We start from the raw sequence: 27,633 nt of genomic DNA, 5'->3' as shown, positions 1-27,633 counted from the left end.
AACTAACAAATTGAACTTGCAAAAGCACTAAAACATCACATGTAAACCCAGCTAACAGAAAAATACATTCACAAGCGTTGGTGGTGGTGGTGGTGTGTGTTTGTGTGAGTGTGTGTGTGCTGTATAGAATTGTGTTGGAAAAACAGAATGAAGACTTTGGCACGGTTTTTTCTTCCAGTCTATAGTTGCATGAAGATTACAATCAAGTTGCCTCATAAAAAGGAACACAATATTCAATACCACAATACAAAATAAACCATTTTCTTCCACGTTACTTAAAAATAAATCGGGGAACTAAAAAAATAAAAAAAGAAAAGAAAAGTCCATCACTTTGGGCAAGGAAGGGGGGAGGGGAGGAAACTCAATCGTCGGTTTACAAATGGACAAACTTCTATACACCAAGAATCCATTAAAACTTCGTTACCACCTCAGAGAAGGAAGGAGGGAGTCCACTATGTACACAGTTTGTCAAGAGACGAGTAACTAGACCGGGAAGAGGGAGTGGAGGAAGAGCAAGAAGGAGGAAAGCAAGGGAGTTTGGTTTGGGGTTTTTTTTGTTGTTGTTGTGTTGGGTGTCCTTGCTGGCTTGTTTCTGTTTTTTGTATATGTCTTTTTGTTTTTGTGGGGGGGGGGGTTGTTTGTTTGTTTTTGTTTTTTTAGTTTCCGAGACTTTGGAAGGGAAGGTTTTGCTCTTCGAGATTAGATCTTTTGTTTTAACTTTTAAAATCCTTTTGCTGGTATGAACAAAAATAATTGAACATCCACTATCACTAACTGTTCTCTCCCCTTTCTCTGCAGAAGGGTGGAGAATGAGGGTTGGTTGGACTCGGGGAAAAACTGAAGGGAGCGGGGGTTGGAAAAGGAGATTGGCCCCTCCTTTAGACGTACCATTCGTTGAAGTTGGAGGAGAGGCCACTGTGACCCCCGCCGGTCCCACCGCCCCCGCCGGTGCTGCCGCTGCCACCGCCCCCTCCACCGCCGCCACCGGCACCCCCGCTGCCTCCCCCGCCGCTGCCTCCGCCACCGCCACCGCCTCCAGTCCCGCTGCTCCTGTGCACCGCGGACACCGCAGCGGCTGCCGCCGCCGCCGCCGCCGCCGCCGCTGCCGCAGCCGCCGCAGCCGGAGAAAGATTGGTGGTACTCTGGGGCTCGGCACTAGGGGACACTAGCCCAGGTGGGGTGGAGGACTCGTAGCCCGAGCTGGCGGCAGGAGAGGATTCGGAGCCCTGTGGGGAGGATTCATGGACCTGAAAGACAAAAGGAAGGGGGGAGGACAAGAGGGGACTAGGTGTGAGTGCAGCTGCTGTGAGGCTGAATCAGGGGAGCAAGGTCCCTCAGACCACCAGGCCCTAAGAGCTTCTTGGATCGCAGAGGACAGGAGGCCTAGGCCGAAGCTGAAACCCCGCCCCCTCCCCCCTCCAATTAGTGCAGGAATTTCTCCACCAACACTATCCCATTCCCAGACTCTAAGTCATAGGCTAGATTCCAAAATAAAAAGGGGAGAAAAAGAGACCAACGTCTCCCCAGAATGCCCTAGCTTGCTCAAGTACCTTCATGTGTTTCCTCAGGGAGCTGGGATGAGTGTAAGATTTGTCACACATCTTACAAAGATAGGGCTTATCCGAGGTATGGACGTGCATGTGCTTCTTCCGATCGCTGCTGTTGGCAAAGCGTCTGTCACAGCCTTCGAATTCACACTGGAACGGCTTCTCTCCTGGAAAGCATAAACAAGCAGGGCTTGATGATAGTAAACAAATAACTTGGACTTGTAATCCACTCCACAGCGGATGTCTATTTAGGGGAGGGCGGAGGAGCGAAAGGTTGTTACTGTGGTCTTCCGTAGGGACTACGATTCACTTTAAGATTTTGCATTTTCCTTTTTTAAGGAAGAAGGAACATGGCAATTATGATTGTTTTGTTTTTTTTAAGTTCTTTCCAGCCTGATGTCCATTTGCTGGGGATGGGGGTGGGGTGAAGCTTAATGAATGTTATTTGGCGTCGATTAGGCTGTAGAGAGCTTTAAAAAACAAAAAACAAAACAAAAAAAAAAAAAAAAAAAAAAAACCCAGTGATGGGTTAATCTGTAGCTTCTAATAAGTTTGCCTCAAGATCGATAAGCTGTTATTATGACAAAATATTTTCAATATTTAAAAAAAATTACACAGGCTGTTGGGCTTAATTTATTTCTATTCGAGGCCAGTAGACTATTAAATTTAGAGCTGTTGTGTGTGCTTTGGGAAGGGGACACAGATGGGTGACTATCCCCTTATTTTTCAGCCAACATCCTGCAAAAAGAATTATGATTTCTGCCATCACTTCCATTCCTTTTTTTTTTTTTTAAAGTAAATCTTAAGAAAGAGGTATTATCTAGATAGTCCAGGAAGACGAAGATCCGGTAGAAGCTCTAAACGCCTTCCAATCTCTCCTCCCAATCCCATTTAATTTTCATACGGTTTTTACGCCCTATTGCCAGAATTCCAAATGCTTGGAGTAATTTAGAGGTGTGATAACTCAAACATCCCCCTAGTTGGAAAGGGAATCATTTAACATTAAATTCCATTAGCACCTAAATTGTTTTTTAAAGACATCCGTTCAGACACAGTGACTTTAATGCGGGCATTTCATGCAAATAAATTTCTCAAATTTTAAACCTTGTTAAAAGCTTGTCTAGCACCTAGTATCTCTCCTACCACAGAAGAGAACAATAGGCCTACCGTTCGTCCGGTTTTCAAGTAAATATTGATGGTGGAAGTTGCTAAAATATTTGGCTTTCTATTATGAAATAGTCTGGCACAATTTAGGCTGGAACCTGGTAATAGATGAATAATATATGAAGCTAGGAAACGTGTTTATTTTGCGACTCTCTCTTCTCACGCGATTCCCCCACCAGGAGCCGCGCTGCCCTTCTCTTAGCTCACCAGGTTTTCAGTTCAAGTTTTGGGAATCGCAAATCCTCTGTTGCCCATTACATATTTTAACAAACTGTTGCCCAAACCACTGTAAGCCCCCTCAAATAACTTCGAGTATGACTTTAAAAACACTTTTAAAATGAAAAATGTTTTATTACCTAAGCTCACACTAGTTAAATTTAATAGGAAGCAGTCGCAGAAAGGGACTTGTCGACCCTTAAACAAGGCACATGAAAACACACATATGAGAAAACAACAACAAAAAAAAAAGGCAAAATAATCTCCAAGGTCTACTCATGTTCTCCAAATTAATAGAGATTATTTTGTGTGTGTGTGTGTGTGTGTGTGTGTGTGTGTGTGTGTGTGTGTGTATTGTGTGTGCCATCAATTCACACCAAATTTTTAGAGAGTCTAGGAAAATTAAGTACTCTCATTGAAAAGACTGGGTGTGTTTTTGTCATTTAAAATTATAATAATGCCCCATATAACATTTAAACGACAACAAAGCAACCCTCTCTTCTCTTTCTAAACACACATTCATTCACACAGAGTCGACAGGGTCCGAGAATCAAGGCCCCTTTTGAATAAAATGAGTTTTTTTTTTTTTCCCCCTTCAACCTTCGGGGGAAGCCTAACATTTCTTCCTTTTCTCTACTACCCTCGAGACAGCAGACTCAGCAATTACCTGTGTGGGTCCTTTTGTGTATCTTCAGATTTTCCGAGCGTGCGAAAACTTTCCCGCAGCCGGGAAAGGGGCAAGGAAACGGCTTCTCTCCGGTGTGCACACGGATATGGTTGACCAGTTTGTATTTGGCCTTGAAGGGCTTGCCCTCCCGAGGACACTCCTCCCAGAAACAGATGTGGTTACTCTGCTCAGGGCCCCCGACGTGCTCCACTGAGACGTGGGTGACTAGCTCGTGCATGGTGCTGAAAGTTTTGTTGCAACTCTTCTTGGGATTGCTCAGTTGTTCCGGGTCGATCCACTTGCAGATGAGCTCCTGTTTGATGCACTGCTGCCTCATGTAGCGGAAAAAGGCACCTGGGTGGTGGTGGTGGTGGTGGTGGTGGGCGGCGGCCGCTGCCATGTTCATGCCCATGTTCATATTCATGGGGCCGTATTGATTGTGGAGCTGGGCCGCCGAGTAGGGGTCAGTCCGGGGGCTGGACACTTGGCGGTACTGATCCGAGCGACCGAACACCTCTCCCGGCAGCCCGAGCCGCATCTGCCCGTTCAGAACATTCTGAGAGCCATGAGGACCGTGCTGCTCATGGATCCCTGGGAACAGAAGATGGCTTTGGGCATCCGTGTGCGGGTGGTGCAGGCTTCCCGCCCCCGGCCCGAATAGCCCATTATGCCCACCGGTCGGAGCCGAGTCCCCAAAACCTCGGCTGCGGAACAGAAAGTCCCGGGTGGAGTTAAAGGGTGCTCCCGAATAAGAGCCTACATGGGCGGCGTGGGGCCCCAGGGCTGCAGCGGCTGCTGCGGCTGCGGCCGAACCCGGGTAGCCCCCGGGCCCTTGCGAGGTAAAAGCCGAGCTCTGGCCAGGAGACAGATCGTGGGCCCCGGGGTTAAGCTTGAAGGCGCCCATGTGCGCGGCGGCCGAGTCCACGAAGCCGTTTTGCGCCGCCGCCAGGCTTAGCTCGCGGTCTTGCATTTCCGCGGCCGCTGCTGCCGCGGCAGCCGAGTGATGATGGTGCCGGGCGAAGCTGCCCACCCCGATGGCCGGGAACTGCGGCCCCGCGTCCAGCAACATGGTCAGCCCGCTCCGCTCCGACTGCGACTCCCGCTAGGCTTCGGGCTGCTATACCCGGAGGAAGCACTGATGTCTGCCCCGGTTGCTCGCGCAACTCCGGGGCGGCTCCTTCTCCTCGCTCGGCTCCCGGCTGCTCCAGGCGGCGGTGGCGGCGGCTCCTCGAATTGCTGCAGCCGCGGTAGCGGCAGCGGCAGCGGCAGCTTCAGCCTCCGCAGCCGTGGGCTCCTTCGAGCCCAGCTACTAGGCTAGCCTCCGCCGCCGCGCCGTTGCAGCCGCTGCTCCCGCAGCCCGGAGCTGCAGCTTCGAGCTGCTTGTGTTGTGGAGCAAAACCGGAGAGAGGAGGAGGAAGAGGAGGAGGAGGAGGAGGAGAAGAAGAGTCCAAAGCCAGGCGGAGAACCAAAGTGTATTAAAGGAGCTGTGGCGGGGGCGGGCGGGCAGGGGAGGGAAAGGGAGGGAGGGAGGGAGGGGGGAGACAAGATGAGAGGGGGGTTGCAGGGGGGCTAGCGCTGTGCCTTTTCCTGCACACACAGGCCCCCACCCCCTAACACACGCACACGCGCGCGCGCGCACACACACACACACACACACACACACACACACACACACACCCGCAGCTGAGATCTGTGTCACTATCACAGAAATCAACACTCCCCCCAAAAATTAAACATTAAAATTAAATCAAATGAAAAAAAAAATCCAAACTGCACAACAGAGGCAGAGAAGCAGACTGAGAGAAGATGCGCAACCCGCCGCACTGCCCCCTCTGCTAGTTCCTCCTTCTCCACCTGATCTTGGTGGGGAACAGGGGGTGGGAAGAGGGGGGTGGCCCTGGAGGAGGACGGGGCAATCCACTCCCCTTCCTGCTCCTCTAGCTGCCGGCTTTGGGATTTTCTTTCCCCTTCCCCGCTCCTTTCCTCTCGGGTATGGGTATTGTTATGATTCAGGGTTTGGGGTTTGTTTTTTATCCCTCCTCTTCTTCTTTCGTGCTTGGCATTGGATGTAGCTCACGTAGTAAACTTGCAGCAGCAACGAATTCCCACAGATGAAGGAATCAGACGCTCCTGTCTTTCTTTAAGTTGTGTTGGAGGAGGAGGAGGAGGAGGAGGAGGTTGTGGCGACAGTGATGGAGATGGCAGTGGGAGGGGAAAGGAGGGGAAGAGGGAGGGGAAAAGAGGGAGATGGGAGAGGGAGAGGGAGAGTGGAGGAGGATTAAAAACAATAACGACAATTTTAAAAAGTGATCTCTTTCTCTCTCTTTCCGAGTTTCTGTCTCTCTCAGTGCCCAGGCAGGGAACCGGGAATCAGCAGCAGCAACAACGGCAGCAGCAGTAGCAACAGCAACAGCAGCAGCCCATGAGGATGGAGTATTCTCTCTGGAACTAGCAAGTGCGGGGAATCCAAAGCTGAAATCTTTTCCCCTTTCTCCTGGCGTTGGGGTTTATTTGCCGCTGCCACCAAACACCTCTCCCTCTCTCTCCTCCCCCGCGGTTTATATTGAGGGGTGTTGCTATGGCCTCCTGTTTTTATTTTTTATATTTTGCTTTCTTTTTTTTTTTCTCCCCTCCCCCACCCCCTTTCTTCTCCTTCTCCTCCCCTTCTCTAGTCACCCTCCCTCCCCTCTCTGTCTGGACTGGCAGCTCCTCTTCCACCGCCCCCTTTAACAACCGCTCGGTCACTCTAGCAGAGCCAGCTCATTGGTCACGGCGGCCCAGTCAATCCACACTTTCCCCTTTCCCGGCCCCTCCCCCTCCCCCTCCCCTCTGCCAGCACTACCTCCCAGACGGCTAATCGCCGCTATCTGGGCCCCAAGTCCTTCCCGCCTCCCCATAGCTTCTCTTCTAGCTTTCATTCCTCTTTCTCTCCACCCTGTCCCCTCCCCCCGGCCCCCAACCCCTTCTCCTTAGCTGGGTCCAAGAGACTGAAGCCGCAGAGGCAGCTGTAGCCACAGAGGCTATCGCCACATCCAGGAACCTTGCGCCCCCAGCGCCAGCGTCCACCGCTGCCACTGGTAGAGGCTCTGGAGAGAGCTGGGGTGGTGATGGTGGTGGGCGCCAGAGGCACAAGGCGAAAGGCGCCACTGCACTTGGCTCAGGGCAAGTGGGTCTGAGGGTCACAGGTTTGTCAGTGCAGTGTTTGAATGGGTAAGGTAGGAAAAGGCGGCCCTCACATCCTGGGCTTTTTGGAAAAGGTCATTGGGTTCTGGCAACTGCAGCAGCAGCAACTACGGCCACCACCGCTACAAATGCCACAAAGAGATAAAAAGAGAATGCTAGCCCTTGCTGCCATTACGTTTTATTTTATTTTATTTTTAAAAGCAAAACCAAAAACGGTTGTTTCAGGAACCCTGAGAAGTTGCGGGTGAATAGGGATAGAATTCTAATAAACACACTAGAGGCTGCAAGTCTGTGCTAAGATTCTTCTGAGTTGGGTTTGAAGAATAGGCAAAAGGGAGAATAGAGAAATGGAATGCAAAGAGAAGTGTTTCCTTTTCAGGTTTTTTTCCCCCCTGTGTTCCTTCCCCTCCTTTAATTTTACATTATTAAAATTTATTCCTGGGTGGAAGGAAGAGAGAAGTAATGAAGGAAGGAGAGAAAGAGAAACACCTCTTTCTCCAATACACATACAAATACCACCCCCACCTTCACTGTAGGTCCCCAAACAACAAAGTCAGCTTCTGCTTTTGCTATTCTCTTCAGCCGGAGCCTTCTTACAGTAAATGTTTACACGGCCCTGACCCCTACTTGCGGCTTGTTTTGAAGTTGCTTAAATACAATGTAACTATTTGTGGTCAATATGAAATTAAATATCAAAATCAGCAGGATTTGGAGGAGCATGGTGTTACCTTTGTGTGTGTTTTAAAGCTAACGCTATCCAAAATTTGAATGTGTCAGCGTCATGCCCCCGCCAAAGACACCAAGACAGATATACACGGCTTTATGTATTATTTTCAAAGTCTACACAAATATTGCTGTTGTTGTTGTTAAAATCAACATCATCATCATCATGAATTATCAATCGTCACTATCACCATCATCATGATCATCATCATTTGCCTGGAGTCAAACATTTTCACTGTCGAAAATCCAGCGTACCTTTTTCTTTTAGCTGTCTTAGTTCACGGCACAAGTCCGCATATCCGTAAACTAGGAGAAGATACTGGCAGTTCTCTCTTAGAGGTTTTGGTAGTTTCCTGTTAACAATAAAATGATAGAACTAAACAGATAAAGAAAAACGACGAATCCGGGGTCTGCTGAGGTGTGAATTAAAGACACAGTGCTAGCCACCGACTTTTCCTCGCCTGACTCCCGGAAATCAGGAGTTTTGTTTACAGGTTTTTGTGAGTTTGAGTTAGGGTTTAAAAAAAAATCAAACACTTTTGTCTTCGAACCAGTTAGAACTAGCAAATATCGGTTTGTCTTTTTGTCTTCTTCAAAAGCCGTTTTTGTTTGTTTATTTCTCTAGGTTTCAAGAAGATCCCTGAAAATCAGCTGTCCTCCCCAGTCACCTTCTAGGCTTGTCCCAACTCGCCTCTTCTGGCTTACCCCAGCTCTTAAACCTGCAACGCAGCTGCCACTCTCGGTCGTTGTTCTGGACAGAGTCATCTCCTCCAAAAGCCGAGTTTTTTTCCGCCGGGTTCTTGGAAGTCTGGTCCTTCTTCCTGAAGTCAGGGAGGTTTCCTATTTCACCTATCAGCCTAAGTATTTAAGAAAGTGGGAAATCATGGCTGGCCCCCTACTCCTTAAAGGAAAAAAAAAAAAGGAGAGAAAGAGAGATAGACAGATAGGCAGACAGACACAGAGAGATTACTTCCCTTTAGTCCAAAATATTCAGATACACAATTAATACACATTTATTATTTACTCTTTCTTGTTGGTCATAAGGATGAAGACAGAATAACTGAAAATGTCTTGGTACTAAACGATTCTCTAAAGAAAATATTTTCTTCCATTTTACTTGTAAGAATTCTTTATATTTGATTGTAAAAAATATTACACTGGATAGTCAAATCCATTATGACCTCTTCTCCTCTTCCTTTCCTTCCATCTATCTCTTTTATTTTCTCTCTTGACTTCTCTGTTTCCCTCGCCCTTCCTCCTATTCTCTAATTTTTCTTTGATTTTTCTTTTTCTCATTACCATTCTCATATTAAGATCACCCTGCTGAATTCTGGCTCTGTGGCTTCAGGAGCCTGCAATGGGGTAGTTTGTAGGGAATTCGTTAATTCCAGTCGGAGACCCCGCAGGCTGGACTCTCTCTGCTATTCTTTCAGGGCTCCAGTTCTACTCTCTCTGCAGGAAACAGAGGAGCTGATCCAAGTTCAAAGTCACGTCGCCGTCCCCTCTAAGAAGTGCTTTATTTCTCTACAAACCGCAAAACCTCTTTCCCTCCTGTCACTGGGTGAAAAAGGAAGGAAAGGGAAGAGAGAAAGAGCAAGATCGAGCAAAAGGGAGTTAAGAGAGAGAAACTGCAAGTGCTTTGAGAACTATTGCTACAAATATAGACTTTAACTTGTTCTCTGAAGAAAGAAAGCGGCCAAACTGCTCTTTAAATTGTTGTTCTGAAATAAGTTTTTCAACAGGTTTCTGGAAGTGCCCGTTTTGCAGCACAACAAACAACTGCCTCAACTGGGCAAACATTTCCCTCTTTGTAAGTTTTCCAAAATTGTTCTTTTGAAATCTCACTGGAGCTTGCTACTGGCTCCTTGAGCATGGGGATGGTGGGGTTGGCGAGGACTGGAGAGTTTGCATTAGATTGAACTGTGTTTTTGTTTTCCTCTTCTGAGCTTTTTCATTTATGGGGGGTGGGGAGTATGCTATTTGTAGGGGGTGGGATGGGTAGAAGAACAATGATTACCAGTGCTCAAGAAATGTAAAGTATACTCCAAAGACCCAATGTACTTTAAATGGTAGATCTATTTCTCATTGTGCATTTCTGTAGATTAACTTCCCTATATAGAATAGATATATGCAAATTCATAAGTGGAAGGAGAGGGAAACAAAAAGGAAACCTGACCTGTTTAAAGTGGAGATAAGATGCGTTATCACTATACACTTTAAACTTTTTTTTATCTTTTTCCCTTAAGGAAAGGGAATGGGGGTCAAGAGAGGGGAGATAAAAACATGGGAATGGTGGAGAGATGAAACTATTTAACCTGAAAAGAACAGACCTATTTAACAGAATCACTTGCACCGTTGTCTGTATCACAGACACTCATAAATTCAACAAGATCATCAACAGGATATTAAGTTGCAGGTTACCTTTGATTCTGCCGATCTTAGCCACTTCTAGGCCGTTCGACCTCTGACCCGTGAAAGACCACATGTGTGGCGGTGTAGCCTCCCTCTGTAAAACACACTTCGGAACAAAAGTTCTTTGTCAGTTTAACAGAAGTGTAATGTAAAAGAAAAGGGAAATAATGAAAATCTCAGCCAAAGTAGTAACTTTTAAATACCTTTTTTTTTTTTTTTTTTTTTTTTTTTGAACGCAAGTAGCAAGCATGGGCGGCTGCCTGCTACAATGCTTGAGAAATTTGCTAAATCCTTTACTTTTTCTCCTTAACCGTTAACATTTATTGTTTTGTAGCTTATGCTTATTTTTTTTTTTTAAGTTGCTATATAAAAATGTGCTCGAGAGCTATTTGGGAATGCGGCAATCACTGTTCGTTTGTCTAGAAGAGGAAGAATGGGAGAAATGCAAGCAGACCACTAGTCACTGTCTGTCGGGACTGTGGAATTGGGATTGTGCTCAGGAGGACTTTATTGTCTCACTGCGTCCTCTATTTCCTTAGGGGAGTATTTTTACTCTAGTAAACAATAAAAACAAAGCCTGAGGCATTAGCTTACATGAGAATGTTTCATTATTCCAATATTTTCCTTTGGGGTCCTAGGTGAAATACAAACAGGGAGGTTGAATACTAGTGACAGCGGAGCAGCTTTCCAATAAACTGCAGCATTATAGCAATGGACTTTGTAATACAAGTTATGCTGTCATTCATAAATAACAATGCCATATGTTAACCATATTGCTTACACAAGTAAACCCGTCAATGTGTCACTATTTGATTTATCTCAACAGCTTCTTCAAATATTGAAGTATAGATCTTGGGGAGGGGGGTGGGAGCAGGGGGTAACAATACAGCAAATTTGAGGTTTTTTTTTTTTAATTACACAACTGCTGTCCAAATGGAAAAGAACTAAGGGGAAATAAAAAAAAGAAAGAAAAAAAGAAAGAGGAGCACATCTTGTAAGCATTACAAATACTATATGAATTTAATAACCGTACTTATTAGGAAATACTTTGTTTTCAGTTTTAAAATTCTTATTTTTTCCCCCAATTATCTTTATTTCTTCTCAAGGTGTTGCTAAGAAATTATACATCTTAATGGCTAAAACTTCCAATAGCCAGTAGTGAATGTAGCTGATAATCAGCTCGAAGTAGAAAAATAATTGGGTAGTTGTATTCGACTGCCGCCCTAAATAAGGAAAAATGAAGATGAAGGAAATGCGTCTTATTTTTAATTGCTGGTGTTGGAGCATCATTGTGGAAGAGAGACAATCCAAGACTGTCAGAACCTTAGGAGAAATAATAAGCAGAAAGTCAACACTCTTCTCAACATGGTCATAATCAGGAAACGTCTGTTTTCTTTTTCCACCTGGACCCCTACAAACTTTGATTAAGAAGGTTGTCTCACAAACAACTCATTTATTTAATGTTAACCTTAAGTAGTCACTGCTTCATCTGTATATAAGAGTTTTTGTCTAAGGTTATGAACAAGGTGTTTCTTCCATTCAGACACTTTCAAGACGCACTTCTTAGATTAAACAAAAACAGTTTAGAGAAAATCAATCAGAATATCCACGTCTTCCTCAACCTGCAGAACCCTATGTAGCTCAAGAATGGAATATGTGTTTCTGTATGTGTTAGGGCTCGGTTGTGTGGGAAGCAGAATAGCTTTATTTCAGCAGACAAAGAAGCAAACCTTTGCTGGCTAAAAGGAGAACAGGATAAGCGCAGGATGTGTCAGGGAGCCCAGTGTTCTTGCTAAGAAGCGATAGAGCGTTTCTGTCAGCCATGGGTGACTATACTTCATATTAAAATTGACTTGCAATTTTTAAGAGAATTGGGACAAGCTCTTGAACCTAGAGTTTCTCATTGCTTTAGTAAATTAGTTAAATTAAACTGCACCTTTCTTGATTTTCTTCTCCACTTTGCTCTGTGTTTGGAAAGTAATGAGGATTCCAAGAACTTCTTATGAAAGTATTCTGTCTAGATTGTCCTATAGACAAGAATGTTGTGCCTAGTAGAATAAATAAGATAATATTTAAGGATTTCACTTTCACATCCACACAGAGGAGAATATAATACACATTAGAACTGGAACTCAGTCCTACTGGGTTTCTGCTCCCTTACATTTCGGATCACAACAACTATCCCAACTTGTAAGAAAAGAAACTTGGCAAAAAACATTCAGGATTGAGCATAAAACAATTTAGGGCACAATAAAAGCTGGGTTTTCCATCTATTAATATTTCTGCACTGCCTTTCTTTTCTCCTCCTTTACCAATGCCTCCTCACTATCCTTCTTCTTCTCTTCTTTCCTCCCTCCCTCCCTTCCACCCCCCGGGGTCAAAACCATAGACAAAAGCTCAAAAGCGAGGAAATGTCCAATTCACTCCTCTTATAGTTTATTAATTACCCACCCCCATCGAAAAGAAACTTGTATCTGTTCAATAATTAAGCCAGGGCAATCAAGCGTGCGCTGGAGGCTGTGTGAATGCAGCCTTACAAGGCGTGAGGTAATGGAGCAGCGGACCTCTTCCAAGGGCCCAGCGAGCCAAGGTGGGCTGCGCTAACGCGAGCTCATAGCTTCCTCTTCAGAACCTGTAGCGCGACCTGAAACAACTTGGAGGTTCCGTTGCCAGACTACTATGTAGTGCTTTGCACTTTCTTTTTCGTTCTCCCCTCCCCTTTCCCCCCCTCCTTTCTTTTGTCTGCTGTAGTTCGGGGTGAGGTTAGCTTTGTGAATCAGACAACCCTCAAAATTAATCTTTTCTGCCTTCCCAATATTTTATTTCTTTCCCAGAAACTCAGATAGTTTAAAAACATTTTTTTTGGGGGGGCAATTATCATAGTACTCAAGCCCAATGCAATACCTTTCTCCCATTATCATTTTATGGGTCATTAAAAATAGCAGTTACACTTTATGCCTATAGTCATATTTGAAAGTGTAATAATTAGATAAAGGACTAATTGAATACTTTTAACTCTTGAAAATTATTTTATGCTTATTTAAAAGTGAGTGTTGCAATTGACTTTTTCATAGGCTTCTTGAATTTTAAATAATTTTTTTCTTTGATTTCAGGTATTGAAAAAAAAACATTACTCTATGAGTGAGAATGGTTATAACAATCATATCAAGAAAATGAGCAAAATGAAAATGGTTTTTTTGGTTGACCACTCCAGGAAATTGATTATTAATCTAGTTTTGCCTAAAATTTAGACCTATTTTACAGTTATTTAGCAAGAGGTTATTGGCCTGCTGTTGTATTGTTTCAGAGTTTTTGCTCTGTGTATGTGTGTTTAAATTATATTGTGAGAAAGAGAACTCAGAAATTAGCATCCAAGTGTGCTTGCCTGAGCCAATAATCTTTTCACTATGTATATTAAATCACAAATTGTGGAAATTAATAAAACTAACATATAAACATTTCACTTGACAATTGGAACAAAAATGCATATTACTTTTTATGAGGTATCTTTTTTTTTTCTTTTTTTTAGGGTTTCCATAAAGAAATTGATCAGTGAGGTACGTTTAAATTAAGACATATTAAATCGATGACAGATACATATCATGCTGTGTTTAACACGAGTTGTACAAGGAGGCGTGTACAAGATTCCACAGAGCACTACAGCACTATTACTCCCATTTACAACTTTTCCTTCATGCATTTGCCCATTAACCATTAAATTTCAGTAATTCAATAAAACAGAGCAGTTATAATTTTGAGGAAAAGCTATTTTGAAGGGGAGAGGGAAACCCTCATTTTATAGCACAATAAAAATACTCAATAGCCCATTTTAAAGGGCAATGTGTGTTTATTTTAGTTCTTTACCTATAACTTGAAGGGTTGAATTCAAAGCTATTCCCCAGTATAAGCACTAAAGTTCATTGCTGAGTAAATTCAAATGAGAGAAATTCATCCATAGAATTTAAGAATGAACCCAACAAATAATGAGACCAGTTAAGGTAGGATAACTTTGAATTTAAGATTATTTCTAGAAGTCGTGATTAAGTGTACATGAAGAAATGAAAATATTGTCTGAAACATTTGGCTTTCTTTGTCAAAAGACTGTGAAAATTAGACCTATATTTTGTCAATGAAGGCAAGCACCTATCTTTTTCTACCTTGCCTCCCAGTGATATTTCCTAAAATAAATTTCATTTGATTTCATCTCAGGCTTTCCTTATTTTTTTTTCTATTCACACTTTTTCAAAATTCTTTTTTTTTTTTAAGAGACTGAAATTTGGTTATGTAATGTGCTTTTTAATATACCAGACTGGGGTAAGAGGTGGGTTTCCAAACTGCTATGATTGGTGCCAGTTTTAACCTCATCATGTCTTTTGCTGTTTATATAATACTGTACCACAATTCCTTTCTCTAGGAAGGTTTTCTTGCTGTTTTGCATAAGAATCCATTTTGACCTTGCTGACAACAAACTGTTGAGGTCTTGTCCATATTTCTAAGTAGAAAATTGACATTTAGCTTCAAGTTTCACCCTACCTTACAATTGTTGGGAGGGGAGGAATGATTGCATTGATTTAAAACAATCCCCCCCCCACAAGAAAAAAAAAGGTGATCTTAATTTCTGTATGTTAATTACAACATAGTTGGTAAATGAGGAGTAGTTTTCATGCCCAGAATTTGAAAGTCAGACACCTAAAAAAAGTAACCTTACCCAATCCTACTTTGCTAAACAGAAAAACAAAACCTGGTATACACCTGTTCCTCACCAAGACTGGAGTGAGAGAAAAAAATAGAAAGTTTCCTGTTGAAAACAGTTGAGGTACATTGCAGAAATTCATGATCATTATAGGTCAAGCAAGCTACCTATCAGAGATGTTTATAAGAAGGGAAAAAAAAAACGGTAATGGGTGACATATTAGATGCTAAATTGATAGGATGTTTTTCATTATGTTGGAGCAAGACTTATTTTTATTAGATCATTTCTAAGAGTAAATTTTGAGAATCATGAACAAATATGTTGGGTGGCTTTGACCAGAAGGAGAAATTCTGCTAAAAATGATTCGAGCTACATTAATTAGCTTGGAGAGATGTCATTCATCCAGGTCAGCAACTTTATCTTCAAAAGGTAAGAAAGAGTTAGGATTTTTTAAAAAAAGAATTTGTTTTTGCAGTTTTTGGAAGTGGAAGATTTTGCAAATCTGCAAAGGAGCAATCATTTCTATCGCCTTGAAAACGTCTTGAATCGTCTTGAAAAGGAGTCCATTAGCTAAAAATTGAGGTAAAAATTTTTACTTGTCCTGAATGATCCTATTCACACTGTCACATCACCCAGGTAATCCAGAAATCAAATAGTAGGTGTTGTGAACTTCAGAAATACCCACTTCCACTGTCATTTAACTGTAACCTTGATCTTTCCACTGGGGCACATTCAATTTCTTCCCTCAAATAAAGTTTCAAGAGACATTGATTCAGATGACGTTAAGTGAATAAATGTATCCACTTCCCACAAACCGCTCTTGAGATTTGAGATTGCAGGGAAAAATGGAAGGCGGAAAGGAGAAGGGGTTCACAAGAGCTAGTTTTGCTTTGAGTGATCGTGGGGTAGTGGTTGCGTCAGAAGTTGTGGAATCTTCCTAATTCCCGATTGTGAATATCTCTCTTCAATTCCCAGAAGGGCCTGTTAGCTAATTTTCCGCTTGATAAGAGAGGGTGTGCTAGATCCCTGAGTTGGGCTTTTGCAAGGTGCATCAACTTCACTGGCCCTCAGTGGCTGAGACGCTCAATTCCGCACTCGCGCGTAGCAAACTTTCTACAAGTACAACTTTTCTACTGAAAGGAAGGGGGGACTGGGGGCACGCAAGGAGGAGGGGGCGGGAGGCAAGTGGGGCTAGAAGCGAAACCAAAGATTGAGGCTAGCATGAGGGCGGATGCCCGCTGAGCCGCAGGCCTGAAAGGGAGCCAATCGGGCAGCCTAGACTGCTGCCAATCAGAGGACTCCCTCCAATCCCACCCGTGCCATTTCCAAAATCTCGGTCCCACTGTGCAGCTCAAATGTGGTATTCGTTCTGCCAATCGCTGGAGGACAGAGTGGGAAAAGGAATAAGCGGAGTTAGGAGACAAGGACAAAAGAAGTTAAAGAGCGCTTAATATATACATGGTTTTGAAGGCAGGCAGAGGGAAAAAAATAACAGTGAGGGTTTATGGGCCTGATTGTGTAGTATTGATGGAGCCCCCTTTGAGCAAGAGGAATCCGCCGGCGCTGAGATTAGCAGATTTGGCAGCGGCTCAGCCCCATCCTCATCAGAGTATGACAGGCTTCCCCGGACTGGGGAGTCAACCCGCTCACTCCCACCACCACGTTGCAGCAGCCGCAGCCGCCGCTGCAGCTGCAGCTCACTTCCACCCCCGGGATCTGGGGAGTGACCCTGGAGTGGCCCTCACTTCGTTCGGGCCCGAGCACATGGCTCAGGCGAACGCGCTAAAACTCAGCCCTCCCTCCCAGCAGCTTTCAGCGCACCCTGAAGCCCAGGCGGTTGCAGCTGCCACTGCCGCGTTCTCCTTGAAGTCCGGCGCAGGCAACTACCCCAGTGGTGGGGGCAGTGCAGCGCAGTCTGCACCTCCTCCCCCAGCCCCTCCCCTTTCCTCCTCCTCTTCCCCTTCTCCCCCTCCCCCTCCCCCTCCTCCTCCTCCTCCTTCTGCCCTCACCGGCTACACCGCCACCAACAGTGGTGGTGGCGGCGGCGGCGGCGGCAGTGGCAGCTTTAGCGGCAGCAGCAAGACCAACAGCAGGGACTTCATCCTCAGGAGAGACCTTTCCACCACGGCCCCCGCTGCGGCCATGCACGGGGCGCTTGGAGGGGAGCAGCATTCCCGGGCAGGCTCCCCCCAGCACCCACCCCCGCCTCCCCACTCTGGCAGCATGTTCATTTCCTCGACTGGAGCCTATTCGGCCGCGGATGGGTCTGGAGGAGGAGGAGGCGGCGGGGGTCCCGCGCTGTTCCCTGGGCTCCACGAGCCGTCTGGGGGTCCCGGGAGTCACCCCCACCCGCTGAATGGTCAGATGCGCCTAGGTTTGGCTGCAGCGGCCGCGGCCGCCGCGGAACTGTACGGCCGTGCAGAGCCGCCCTTTGGACCCCGCTCCGGAGACTCGCACTACGGGGCAGCGGCGGCAGCAGCTGCGGCTGCTGCAGCTGCGGCAGCTTCCCTACACAGCTACGGTTCCTTGAACTTAAACCTGAACCTGGCAGCTGCAGCGGCGGCGGCAGCCGGACACGGGCATCACCATCACCACCACCATCCTCCACCTCCCGCACCTCCCGCACCTCCGCCTCCTCCGCCTCCTTCAGCTCACCACCCCCACCATCACCATCCTCACCACCCCGGGGCGGCGGCCGCAGCTGCGGCCGCGGCTGCCGGGGCCTTCCTCCGGTACATGCGGCAGCCAATCAAACAGGAGCTGATCTGCAAGTGGATCGACCAGGAAGAGCTGCAGCTGCAACCTCAGCAGCAGCAGCAACAGCAGCAGCAGCAGCAGCAACAGCAGCAGCAGCAGCAGCACCAACACCCGCCACCCCCCGCCTCGAAGCCTTGCTCCAAAACTTTCAGTACCATGCACGAGCTGGTGAACCATGTCACGGTGGAGCACGTGGGGGGCCCGGAACAGAGCAGCCACGTCTGCTACTGGGAGGACTGTCCCAGGGAAGGCAAACCCTTCAAGGCCAAGTACAAGCTCATTAATCATATACGCGTGCACACCGGAGAGAAACCGTTCCCCTGCCCCTTTCCCGGGTGCGGGAAAGTCTTCGCCCGCTCAGAGAACCTCAAGATTCACAAGCGCACTCATACAGGTGGGTATCTCTCCCTAGGCTGTAGCTGCAATAGCAGCTGCCGCCGCCGCCGCCACCGCCGCCGCCGCCGAGGCCGCCGCCGCCGCCACTGCAGTCTCCCGCCTCCCTCCTCCGCCACCGCCGCCGCTTCTGCTGCTGCTGCTTCTCCTTCTTCTGTCCTGATCCCTCTCCCCCCCACTTCTGCTATTTTTCTTCGCATACGTATAACCCGGACATGTGACTTCTTTTTTTTTTCTCTTTTTTTTCCCCTTTTTTTTTCCATGAATAAGTAATTCGGTAGCATACTCAGGACTCACAGCGCTGTGTTTTCAACACGGCGAAAAGTCTCCAGTCTACCCTCCAGCCCCACTGCCCGGGACAGGCAAACAGCTCCACCAACACCAAACCATCACCACACCACAAGCAGCAGCAGCCCAGGAAGGAGGAGGAGAAGTGGAAGGAGCTACGTGGACGGTCTGCAGTCCCCCACCCCCACCCCGTACCCCCTTCCTTCTTTTTCTCCCGAAATTGGCGGGAGGCGGGTTGGAGTAGGGTGGGGTACAAAGTGGGGAGGGGGGGATTAGCGAGGGTGACTCACTTCAATTTTTACCCACTTCCCCTAACCCTCTACACGCAGAGTGTATCACAATTGAGGAGTTTTGTTGTTGGGGGAGGGGGAGATGTTTTCGTCTGATATTCCAGACTGAAGGAAAAGACCTTAGGTGAAGGCCTCAGAACCTCTCACTACCATAATAATTATGGGAAAGGTGAGAGAACTTCTTTAAAGTATAAAGTCCCTCTCGCACCCAAGGTTCGGGATGGAGAAATTGGTTTCTAGTCTCTCTAGAGTCTGGAGGAAGTAATAGAAGAAAGAACAAACTCCAAATTCGTGTCTATTTTGCTCTTTGGGCCGGAAATGGATTGGGGAAAGGGAAAATTAGGAGGCGTGCTTCTGTAGGTAACTCTACGGTAAACTTTCCTCGACTGAAATCTTTGGGGGTTTATTTAAAGGGCTGAGGCTAAATTGTGAAGGTTGTAATGGAGGTAACCCCTTAGCCTACCCCCAATTCTTCTCCTCCCCGAGCAGAAGCTCTGATAAGATTGAACAGAGCTGGGATTTATAGTGACAGACAAATATTAGCCCTCGGAGGATACTTAAGGAACTGGAGTTTACATAATTACTTTCCTGATTTATCGGGTGTTTCCGCGGAGAGGAAGGCAGATTACGGACGACTGTAGTCCAAATGTAAGGGCGAATAGCCCGTGGTTGAAAGGATTATAGATTTTTATCTGCAGAATTTGTTTGAGTCCGGAATTGTTTCTGGAAAGAACTGAAGAAATCCAGCCCCCTTTCGTTTTCGACTCTTAAGGGCCAGCGGTCATTTCTCCTCTAAACTGACACATTTAAAGCCCCATTTTTATTTTTTTTTTTTCTTTTACTGTTGTGGACACAGTTGATCACTACTTGCACCGGGAGAGGAGATTTTTGGAGAAGTCTGATTTCCCAGTTCTTTTCAAATCTAGATGTAGCTGCCTTAATATTTTGGAGGACATCCTTACCTCACAAACCACTCCTAAATAGCAGAAAGGGCCTATTACTAAGAGTACCTCTGCAATTACTTCAACTTTTCTATCTATTCTCCTATACTATTTGCTCCCCCTCTCTTTCCTCCCCCCCAAAAAAGATGAAATACTATTTGAGGCTTGACAGCCTTCTGTCTTTTGAGCCCTATGAAAGGTTTACCCCTTCCTTGGAAAGACTCTAGGGACAGAAAAAGGCTGAGTTTTCCAACTAAAGGTCTAGATCAATTTCCAATCTTTGAAAAGCACGGAGATCTCTGATTTACAGCTCCTGAAATGTGATTCTTTCTGAGCAATGCTTCCAAATTTACTACTCTTTGCCACTTCTCTGAACCAGAGGTCTTGGGTGTCTGCCCTTTTTTTTTTTTTTTTCGTTGCTGTTTAATTGGAAATTACTACTTTCCAGGCTTCCACTTTTAGGTTGGTTGATTCCCAGCTAAGCTTCAAAGTACAAATGTGGGATTTGGAGTATTTTAAGATTTCATTTTCTTGCTGTGGTGCTCTGGGGCAGAGCTTACAGGCTTGGAAAGGCCCAAGCCCAGCTACTAACTCCAGGAGTCAGAAAAACACACCTGAGGCCCAAAAGTTTTCTGAGGGCTTATGGGATCATGTGACCTCTTTCTGAAAGACAGTGTACATCCTAGATCAAGGTGAAGCCTTGAACACAGAAGCCAAGAACTTCTAAGGAACAAGCCTAAAGATCAAACTCCTATACTGACAAGGGTTCTGAATTTTTTTTTTTTAACATTTTTGCATAAATAATTTATTTTTATTTCTTTCCATTCTTTCCTTCTCCTCCCCTCCCACCCTCCCCCATTAATTGAGGGAGAACATCTTAAGCATTCACACTCCTTGAAGTATTTTTATTTCTTTCATTTTAGGCATCAGGGAACATTATTCCCAAGAAATCCACTATGACCTGGGAATAAGGGAAAGGCAGCAAATTGTCTGCTTTAGAATTGCTATGGCTTCCTTCCTCCCAAGATTGAGAGAAGGCCTTGGAACTTTGTGAAGCATCCCAGAGTTCCTACTCTCTCGGCTAGAGCGAGAGAGGAGTAGGCGGGAAAGCTGGGGGTTGGGGGGAAGAAACTTATTTACAGTTTAAAAGAAACAAATCTTTGCATGTAAATACTTCTAATTGCCTGGACCTGCGGTTGTACTTCCCCCTGGGTAACAATCCTAACACACAATATGAGTGGGGAAACCAGCCATTTCAAATTCAAACTCTCTTACTCAGGGCTTTTATTTGTCATCTTTGGGACGCTTAGCAATGGCTTTGTGTGTTCTTTGCCTGCAGCCCCTTTCTCCTGGAAGCTACCTCTATTTATCCGGTTTTTGCGGTATTTCACTCCCCAGCCCCACTTTTACCCCTCCTCCACATCTTAACTTCTCCCATTTTTAGAGCTGATTTGGGATCCCTTGGAGAAGTTCTTCCTTATCGATTTAGGGTTTTTCTCCGTTCTTCTAAAGCAAGTAATTCACCGTTCTCTTCAAAAAAAGACCAGTTTCAGAGCCTGACTGGCTGCGGGAGTTGTTTCTAACAGACTTCTGTTGAAAGATGGATGGGCTCGGTATCCGTATCCGTTTAGTCGAGAAAGCTTCTGTGAAGCTTTCGGTTGGACTTGGAAATCACAGGAGAGGGTGGTGCATGCCTCAGAATCAGTGCCTCTCGGAACATAGTTTAAACAAGTTAAATTATGACTGCAATCATCCATCTAGACTCTAGAATATAAAATCTACATAAGCATCTTTTGGGCTATCTCTCTGGCCCCACTAAACAATCTGAAAGAAATAGTTTTCTAAGGTTTCTTTCGTAACTATCCTTCTTTTCATTTTTTCATCCTTCGTATTCATAATCACTCCCATCCCATTTTCCCACGTCCAGTCTGCCCTTCTCGATCTTTCTTCCTTCCCCTTCTCTCCTCCCCGCCCCCCAATGCATTACAAGAACCAGTTTTCCTTTCCCTGCTCATCTCAATTATAGTTTGTGGGAAACTATGTAAATTTAGCGTTTGTGAAACCTGATATGGATATGTCAAAATTCTGACAGAGGCTTTGAAAAAAGAGCTAACAGCATTTTTTTTTTTTTTTAAGTAACTAACCTTTTGGAGGATTTTAAAGGATGTAATTCTGGTTATGGATGCTGGGTGTCCCCCTCCCCCCTCATTGTACATTTCTGTATGCATAGATAGAGTATATTTGGAATGTCTACTTACATTTGATAATATTTTAAGGTACAGTAATTTATTTTTGAATCTCTGAACACATTACTGTTTCCTTCAGTAATATGAACATTTTTCTAATAAATCAAAACTTCATTAAAAATAGAAAACATCTTAATTTGATTAAGACAAGATACTCAGATATTTCAATACTGAAAAAGGCGATTGTGGGGTGGAGATTTTTTATGAACTAAGGCCCAGACACAACAGTGACTTTCTATCATTGAAAATAGTTGAACTTCCATCTCAGGGACCCTGGCCCCACTTCAGCTTTCACTTTCAGCCTTCTCTAAATATCTGAAACTTGTTGGAAAAAGACTATTGGGAAGTATGTGTTCAATATTTCAGATTTTTTTGAAAATCACTTTTCCAGGTATAGATTTAGACACTTTTCTAAGAAGTGTGGAGAAAAAAAAAAATTTAAGTTATTATAGATTCTACCATCTTTTTAACACAAAGGTGTGACTTTTTCTCATTTTCTAGTATTAAGGAGTCTTTGCACTTTCAAAATAGATTTTTCTTCAGTGAAATCTTATCTATAATTCATATATGAAGAAGCTACAAAATTGTGTTCTGGAGTAATGAGAATATCCAAACCTGATAAACATTCTCTGTGCCTTTTAACTTTGAGGCAATATAGAAAGCTATTAAATTAGATCTGCTTATATACTTTTCACTGGCACGTTGCCTCAAGGTAATTGGATGAGGTTCTATACAGCTACTGCTTTCTTCATAATATTGGTATTTGTTACCATTTGGTTGTGTCATGCTCTGTATCCCACTGCAAGTTGTGAAGAAAGCTGGTAGATGGCAGAAACCAGCAGTGCAATGATGGCCCAGTTAGGCTTGTAAACACTCAGTGGTGAAATTGTATGTTTTACAGGTGCTGTTTGTTTTTTTTTTTGTTTTTTTTAAGAAGAGAAATTGTTTTATTTCTTTCTTCCCTTCCCCATCAATATCCTCTTAGATTTCCTTTCACCAGTGAAATTAGGGGCAAGGCAAGAGGAAGGGCACAATTTGAGGCAAAAAAAAGACCATTTCCTTATAATTATGTAGCTCTACTTGAATTTTAATGTGGTATATATGTTTATTTTCCTTTTGTGGATTTGAAAGTGGTTTCATTCATTGGAGTTCTTAGGGGAGGGGATCTCCAGCTTTCTGCGAATGCTTTTGTTTTCTTGAGTGTCTGCAGTTAAGACATTTATGTGTGGAAAGGGTGAAAGAATATGAACAATGTATATTTCATGAATATGCTTCTTGGATTATATATATATGTATATATATATGTTAAAGTATATACATAACATTTTAAATATATATTATATATTCATATAATATATTCATATTTTTATGAGGCTTTACAAGATTCTATTGCTATTGCTTCTGTTGCTATAATCTGAGCCCAAAACTTATGATTTCTATTTTCTTATGCTCTAGGGAGAACTGTTATGCCAATAGACTCCACCCCCTCATCCTAATTTGCAACCTGCAAAAAAGGATCAGACCATATTTCTTGGGTTGGTTGTGAATTGTAAAGGGACATGAACCTTTATTTATTCTTCAGGATTTCACAATCAAGCTGGAAATTTCTGGAAGGCAATTGATAACTTTGTCTGTTCTCTGTTTCAGGGGAAAAACCCTTTAAATGTGAATTCGACGGATGTGACAGGAAGTTTGCCAATAGCAGTGACCGAAAGAAACATTCCCATGTCCATACCAGTGATAAACCCTACTACTGTAAGATTCGAGGCTGTGACAAATCTTACACACATCCTAGCTCCTTGAGGAAGCACATGAAGATCCATTGCAAGTCTCCCCCACCTTCTCCAGGTGCCCTTGGTTATCCATCAATGGGGACTCCAATAGGAGCTCCCTTGTCTCCTGTCTTGGACCCAGCCAGGAGCCGATCTGCCACTCTTTCCCCTCAGGTCACCAATCTCAATGAGTGGTATGTTTGTCAGGCCAGTGGAACACCAAATCATCTCCATACACCTTCCAGCAATGGAACTACTTCAGAATCAGAAGATGAAGAAATGTATGGGAACTCTGATGCTGCAAGAACTATTCACTAGAAATAATGCTAGTCAAAATAATAATAAAAGTTTTCAGTATAGACATCTTTGGACTATTTCCTGAACTGAGACAGTGTAGAGCCTGAAACAAACCTGATGGCTCAGACATGCCACCTGGTTTAACTAATCCTATTTATTCTGTATGAAACCCTATGGTGTTTGTATACTTAATTTAATTAAGATACTTGGAACTTTTTTTCTTTAAAATTTTTTTTACCAAGCTGGACTAACTCAGTGAACTAAGTTGTATGTTGCAGGGGGATAGGGAATGTGGGGGCTAATGTGCCCAGGGAAATGAATGGACAGCCAGATCAATTTGTGGAGATATACACTGCCAATGTCAATGCACTAGTCCTTGTAAGGGTGGAAAAGAGTATTGAGGAAGGACTGAGACTACAAACTAAGAAGGCCCTCTGCATTTCCTGGAGTGCCTCTCAAAAACCATTGACACCATTTTGTGGGCTGCTTTTTTAGCTTAGTTAAGCCCTGATTCTGCAATGGCTTCTTGATTGTAAACTACCAACTGCTGCATTGCCAACAGAGTTTGGACTGCATATGAGTCCAAAAAAAATTTGTAAGACCCTTCTTCTTTCAGTTATGAGATTTTGTAAATTTTTACTTTCTACTCTTATGTCATTGGCCTCTCCATAATATGGTATTTTTATATGGGATTATTTCCTTGCTCCCCAAATTGTATGTTTTTTTTTTTTAAATGCAGCAATCTTAATCTATCTCCATATTTTATACTACTGTGATCATTCAAGCAAATCTGGAGAGAAAGCTGCTGCTATTTGACAACTGTGATACTGTGATAAAATTTTAGAAATTCAAGTGCTTTCTTTTCACTTTGCTAAGTCTTTTTTTTTAAATCTGGAAAATAAGATGCTGCCTCTATACTGTGTCCAAACCACTTGTGTAATAAATAGAATATGTCATTATGTCATCAGTTCTTGAAGATGCCAAGGTAACAGTCAAGTCTAAGAAGCTGTGATGCTGGTGTTATGCCTATTCCCCCCCCCCCAAAAAAAAAGTTGTTTTTAAACAAACCAACCCCTCTTTTATACTATTGTGTATCAATCCTTTAAAATGCTTTATTTTTCCACTGCCTGAAGCCCTGTTTGTATTTTTTCCACCTGAACACTGAGCACACAAAACTCCTTGCCATTTGAAAATGACAGTGTGTAGTGTGTGATTTACATTAAGGGGGGGGGGGGGAAGGGGATTGTTATAAATATTAAAAAAGTTAAAAGGTTTATAGTTACAGCCAAACAGTGATGAATGTGTGGCCTTTGCCATAGCTGTCAAGCTAGGAAATAAAAGGTCAAGAACCTAGGACAATAACTCTTAGTCAATTTATTTTCGGTTGGTACAACACATCTCATGTGCAAAATGTTAGTCCATCATAAACATCATACAAATACACTAAAGAGCACTAATTTATCCTCAGAGACCCTGAAGACACCCCCTCCCCAGGGTTTATAAAAATTTGTTTTGTGTGCTGTGAGTGGTTGATGTAGTCTTGTCGTTGTTAATAACTTGTATGTGAACACTATTATTTTGTACAGTTGAATTAATTTATTTTCAGACCATCTTTTCCCCCACCCCCATCCCTATCCTTACCTTCATCCTGGAAGAGTACAAAGCACACCAAAGAATTATATTATAAATTTTGGTGAAAGATTGTCATTTATGATTCCATGGTTTGTATAAAAAAAAAAAAAAAAGAAAGTGAAAATATATTTTTAAAGTTACTTGAATGAATAGCATAATGTGAAAAACAAGACTCTTCCTGCATGTCTCCTTTGCATTGTGTTGGTTATGAAATAATATATATATATATATATATATATATACATATAGTTTATAGATATATTACTAGTACAGTGCATGGTGCTGTTACTTTGGAAGCCTTTAAATATTGTCTTCAGATTGCTATGATGAATATAAGAGATATAAACCCTGCTTTTAGAAGAAAAAAAGACAGAAATTGGATACAAAATAATTTAACACTTGCAAAGTTTACTTGATTTGCAAATTCTCACATTCCAAATAAACAAAATAAGAGTAAGAGATGGATTTTTGGAGGTTAATTTATGTTTCATAAAATTTAATAGGATAAATTATTTCTGATTTATAATGTTTTATGTTTTTTCAACAATAGTTTGCACTATACTTTTTATTTTACAAAATTATTTATTTTGAAATGAAGGACTGTGTTACTATTTTATATACTTTTCCACACATAGGATTATTCGTTTTCCCACAGATTTCAGTTCATAAGACATCCCCAAAAAAGGAATCTGTACCTCCAATAGAAATCAAGCAAAAGTGATTATTAGGTGTTTTTTTTTTTAAACTCTCAGTGAAAGAGTATTATTTATTGACTATGTTTTATAGCTGCATATCTGTATCTAGCAATACTTATGTTACTAATGCAGTTCATTGGGCAGATTTCTGGCCTATTATACCATATAGGCTCACAATCATAAAAATGTTTATAATTCAATTTTATTTAATTTGCTATTTATCTTAGGATATAGGTCCTGGATGCTATCTGAAGGATAAATATGTTAAATTCATGGTGTGTTTGTATATGTATATGTATTATGTGTTAATTTTGCTAATTTGAATAATATCCTTAGAAATAGAATAAGAAGATGAAAACTAAATGTATAGCATTTCTTTAGAGTTTAATTGTGTTTTTCTTTAAAGAGAAATAAAGGAAGAGGTGAAAAAGAGGGAGCGTTTCCTGAAAGGGAAATATCCAGAGCAAAATCTAGAGTGGTTGAATTAACGATATTGAATCCGAGATAGGATAAAAGCAGTGAAATAGCTAGCTTCAAATTTCTTTTATACTGATTATTTGGAGAGGGATATGTGGGTGTTAGTGTAGATCAAAAGATGGTCATTTTGATTTGTAAATTTTGAGGCTAAGTTAGGTTTTGTTGTAATGGTAAAACATTATTGGATTAAATTTTTAAAAATAATTACAAAGTTGAAAATTCAGTTACAGAATTTCAAGGGTGAAAATGGCATAAAATTTAAAAACAACAGGAAGAGATGTCAACAGTTTCTTCAAAAAGGTTATAATGTTTTTAAAGTCAGTTTTGATAAATGTAGTAAAGGTGAAACAGATTGTAAAGAGTTGTTGCTAGCAAAATGACAATAACCAACATAGGAAGGAGAAAAACACTCATAAATGAGGGCTCCAATCAATGGGAAAACTTATAGCTCTCTAATGAAGTTTCTTTTGAAAAGGAGGGCTACACAAAGCCACCAAGACATGAATCATTCATGGCAAATATAAAAGATATCTGACAATGAGCAGAACCTTGTATAGAGTGTATAAAACAAGTTTCCCCTTCTTATTTTCTGCTTTAAAACGCACAATCTCCCACTCCCAGTGTTCTCTGTCCAGTCTATAGAGTTAAAATTGACCACTACACGTCCTGCGCCACTTCAAAGTAATTTAGTCCAGAACGGAAGGCTTGGCGCTCGGACAATCTTCATGGTGTGTTAAGATTTCTATGGCAATTGGCAACCAAGACGTTCCCATCTGAATATGTCTCAAAGAAAGCCACTTATTGACACTGCGTTGGCCATCATCAAAGACTTCATCTTTCCTAGGCAAACGTGCCCCTCACAAACACTGTTTAAATCATCTACCTTTGTATTCCATCCGGGCTAAGAGACATCTCAAAACATGATTATTTATAGTTTTTTAGTTCAAGGTGGTTAAAGCCAGTATTTCTAAACTTTAGCATACTTTCAAAAAGCCTGAATGTGAGAATTGTATACCCTAAGGAGAAAGGAAGGCTCCAAACACACTATGGTCTTATTGGCAGTAGGAAATGTTGACTCACATACAAGTACTTACCACACACTTCAGCAATATTCAGGCACATCTATTACTAGTCATTATAATTACGCGGCAGAAACATCTTTTATATCCCGTGTTTATAGAAGCTAGTGGAGAGGAATACTTTTTATTTTCTTAAAAACAAACAAACAAACAAACTGCGC

General features: G+C 43.0%; 2 protein-coding genes and 2 long non-coding RNA genes across 4 annotated transcripts; 2 read left to right on the top strand and 2 right to left on the bottom strand.

Annotated features, from left to right (window-relative positions):
• Nucleotides 1-610: 610 nt before the first annotated feature.
• ZIC2 (Zic family member 2) lies at nucleotides 611-5,093 on the bottom strand. Its single transcript, XM_074299449.1, has 3 exons — nucleotides 3,595-5,093; nucleotides 1,551-1,714; nucleotides 611-1,247 (listed from the first exon to the last, which is right to left on the bottom strand). The coding sequence occupies exons 1-3, from the start codon at nucleotides 4,661-4,663 to the stop codon at nucleotides 879-881; spliced, it is 1,602 nt and encodes a 533-aa protein (XP_074155550.1). The 5' UTR covers nucleotides 4,664-5,093; the 3' UTR covers nucleotides 611-878.
• Nucleotides 5,094-5,849: 756 nt separating this feature from the next.
• LOC141560763 (uncharacterized) lies at nucleotides 5,850-10,763 on the top strand. Its single transcript, XR_012487807.1, has 3 exons — nucleotides 5,850-6,049; nucleotides 8,126-9,310; nucleotides 10,272-10,763. It is a non-coding gene; the product is annotated as an uncharacterized LOC141560763 (long non-coding RNA).
• LOC141560764 (uncharacterized) lies at nucleotides 8,290-18,215 on the bottom strand. The gene is made up of 3 exons (XR_012487808.1): nucleotides 18,053-18,215; nucleotides 9,922-10,018; nucleotides 8,290-8,401 (listed from the first exon to the last, which is right to left on the bottom strand). It is a non-coding gene; the product is annotated as an uncharacterized LOC141560764 (long non-coding RNA).
• On the top strand, nucleotides 15,969-25,328 carry ZIC5 (Zic family member 5). The gene is made up of 2 exons (XM_074299448.1): nucleotides 15,969-17,756; nucleotides 23,168-25,328. Exons 1-2 carry the CDS (start codon nucleotides 16,064-16,066, stop codon nucleotides 23,608-23,610), a joined length of 2,136 nt encoding a protein of 711 aa, XP_074155549.1. The 5' UTR covers nucleotides 15,969-16,063; the 3' UTR covers nucleotides 23,611-25,328.
• Nucleotides 25,329-27,633: the final 2,305 nt, after the last annotated feature.

This window comes from Sminthopsis crassicaudata, chromosome 3 (genome assembly GCF_048593235.1).
Source record: "Sminthopsis crassicaudata isolate SCR6 chromosome 3, ASM4859323v1, whole genome shotgun sequence".
Lineage (NCBI taxonomy): Eukaryota > Metazoa > Chordata > Mammalia > Dasyuromorphia > Dasyuridae > Sminthopsis > Sminthopsis crassicaudata.
The sequence above is the reverse complement of the archived record's forward strand: the minus strand, read 5'-3'. Positions and strand labels throughout refer to the sequence as shown.

What these genes read in the sequence shown, in the direction of transcription:
- ZIC2 (XM_074299449.1), bottom strand. Translation starts at nt 4,663, where the DNA reads ATGTTGCTGGACGCGGGGCCGCAGTTCCCGGCCATCGGGGTGGGCAGC. An exon ending in ACACAAAAGGACCCACACAG is followed by an intron (nt 1,715 to 3,594) that starts GTAATTGCTGAG and finishes TATGCTTTCCAG; the next exon opens with GAGAGAAGCCGTTCCAGTGT. An exon ending in CCCTGAGGAAACACATGAAG is followed by an intron (nt 1,248 to 1,550) that starts GTACTTGAGCAA and finishes TTTGTCTTTCAG; the next exon opens with GTCCATGAATCCTCCCCACA.
- ZIC5 (XM_074299448.1), top strand. Translation starts at nt 16,064, where the DNA reads ATGGTTTTGAAGGCAGGCAGAGGGAAAAAAATAACAGTGAGGGTTTAT. An exon ending in TCACAAGCGCACTCATACAG is followed by an intron (nt 17,757 to 23,167) that starts GTGGGTATCTCT and finishes TCTCTGTTTCAG; the next exon opens with GGGAAAAACCCTTTAAATGT.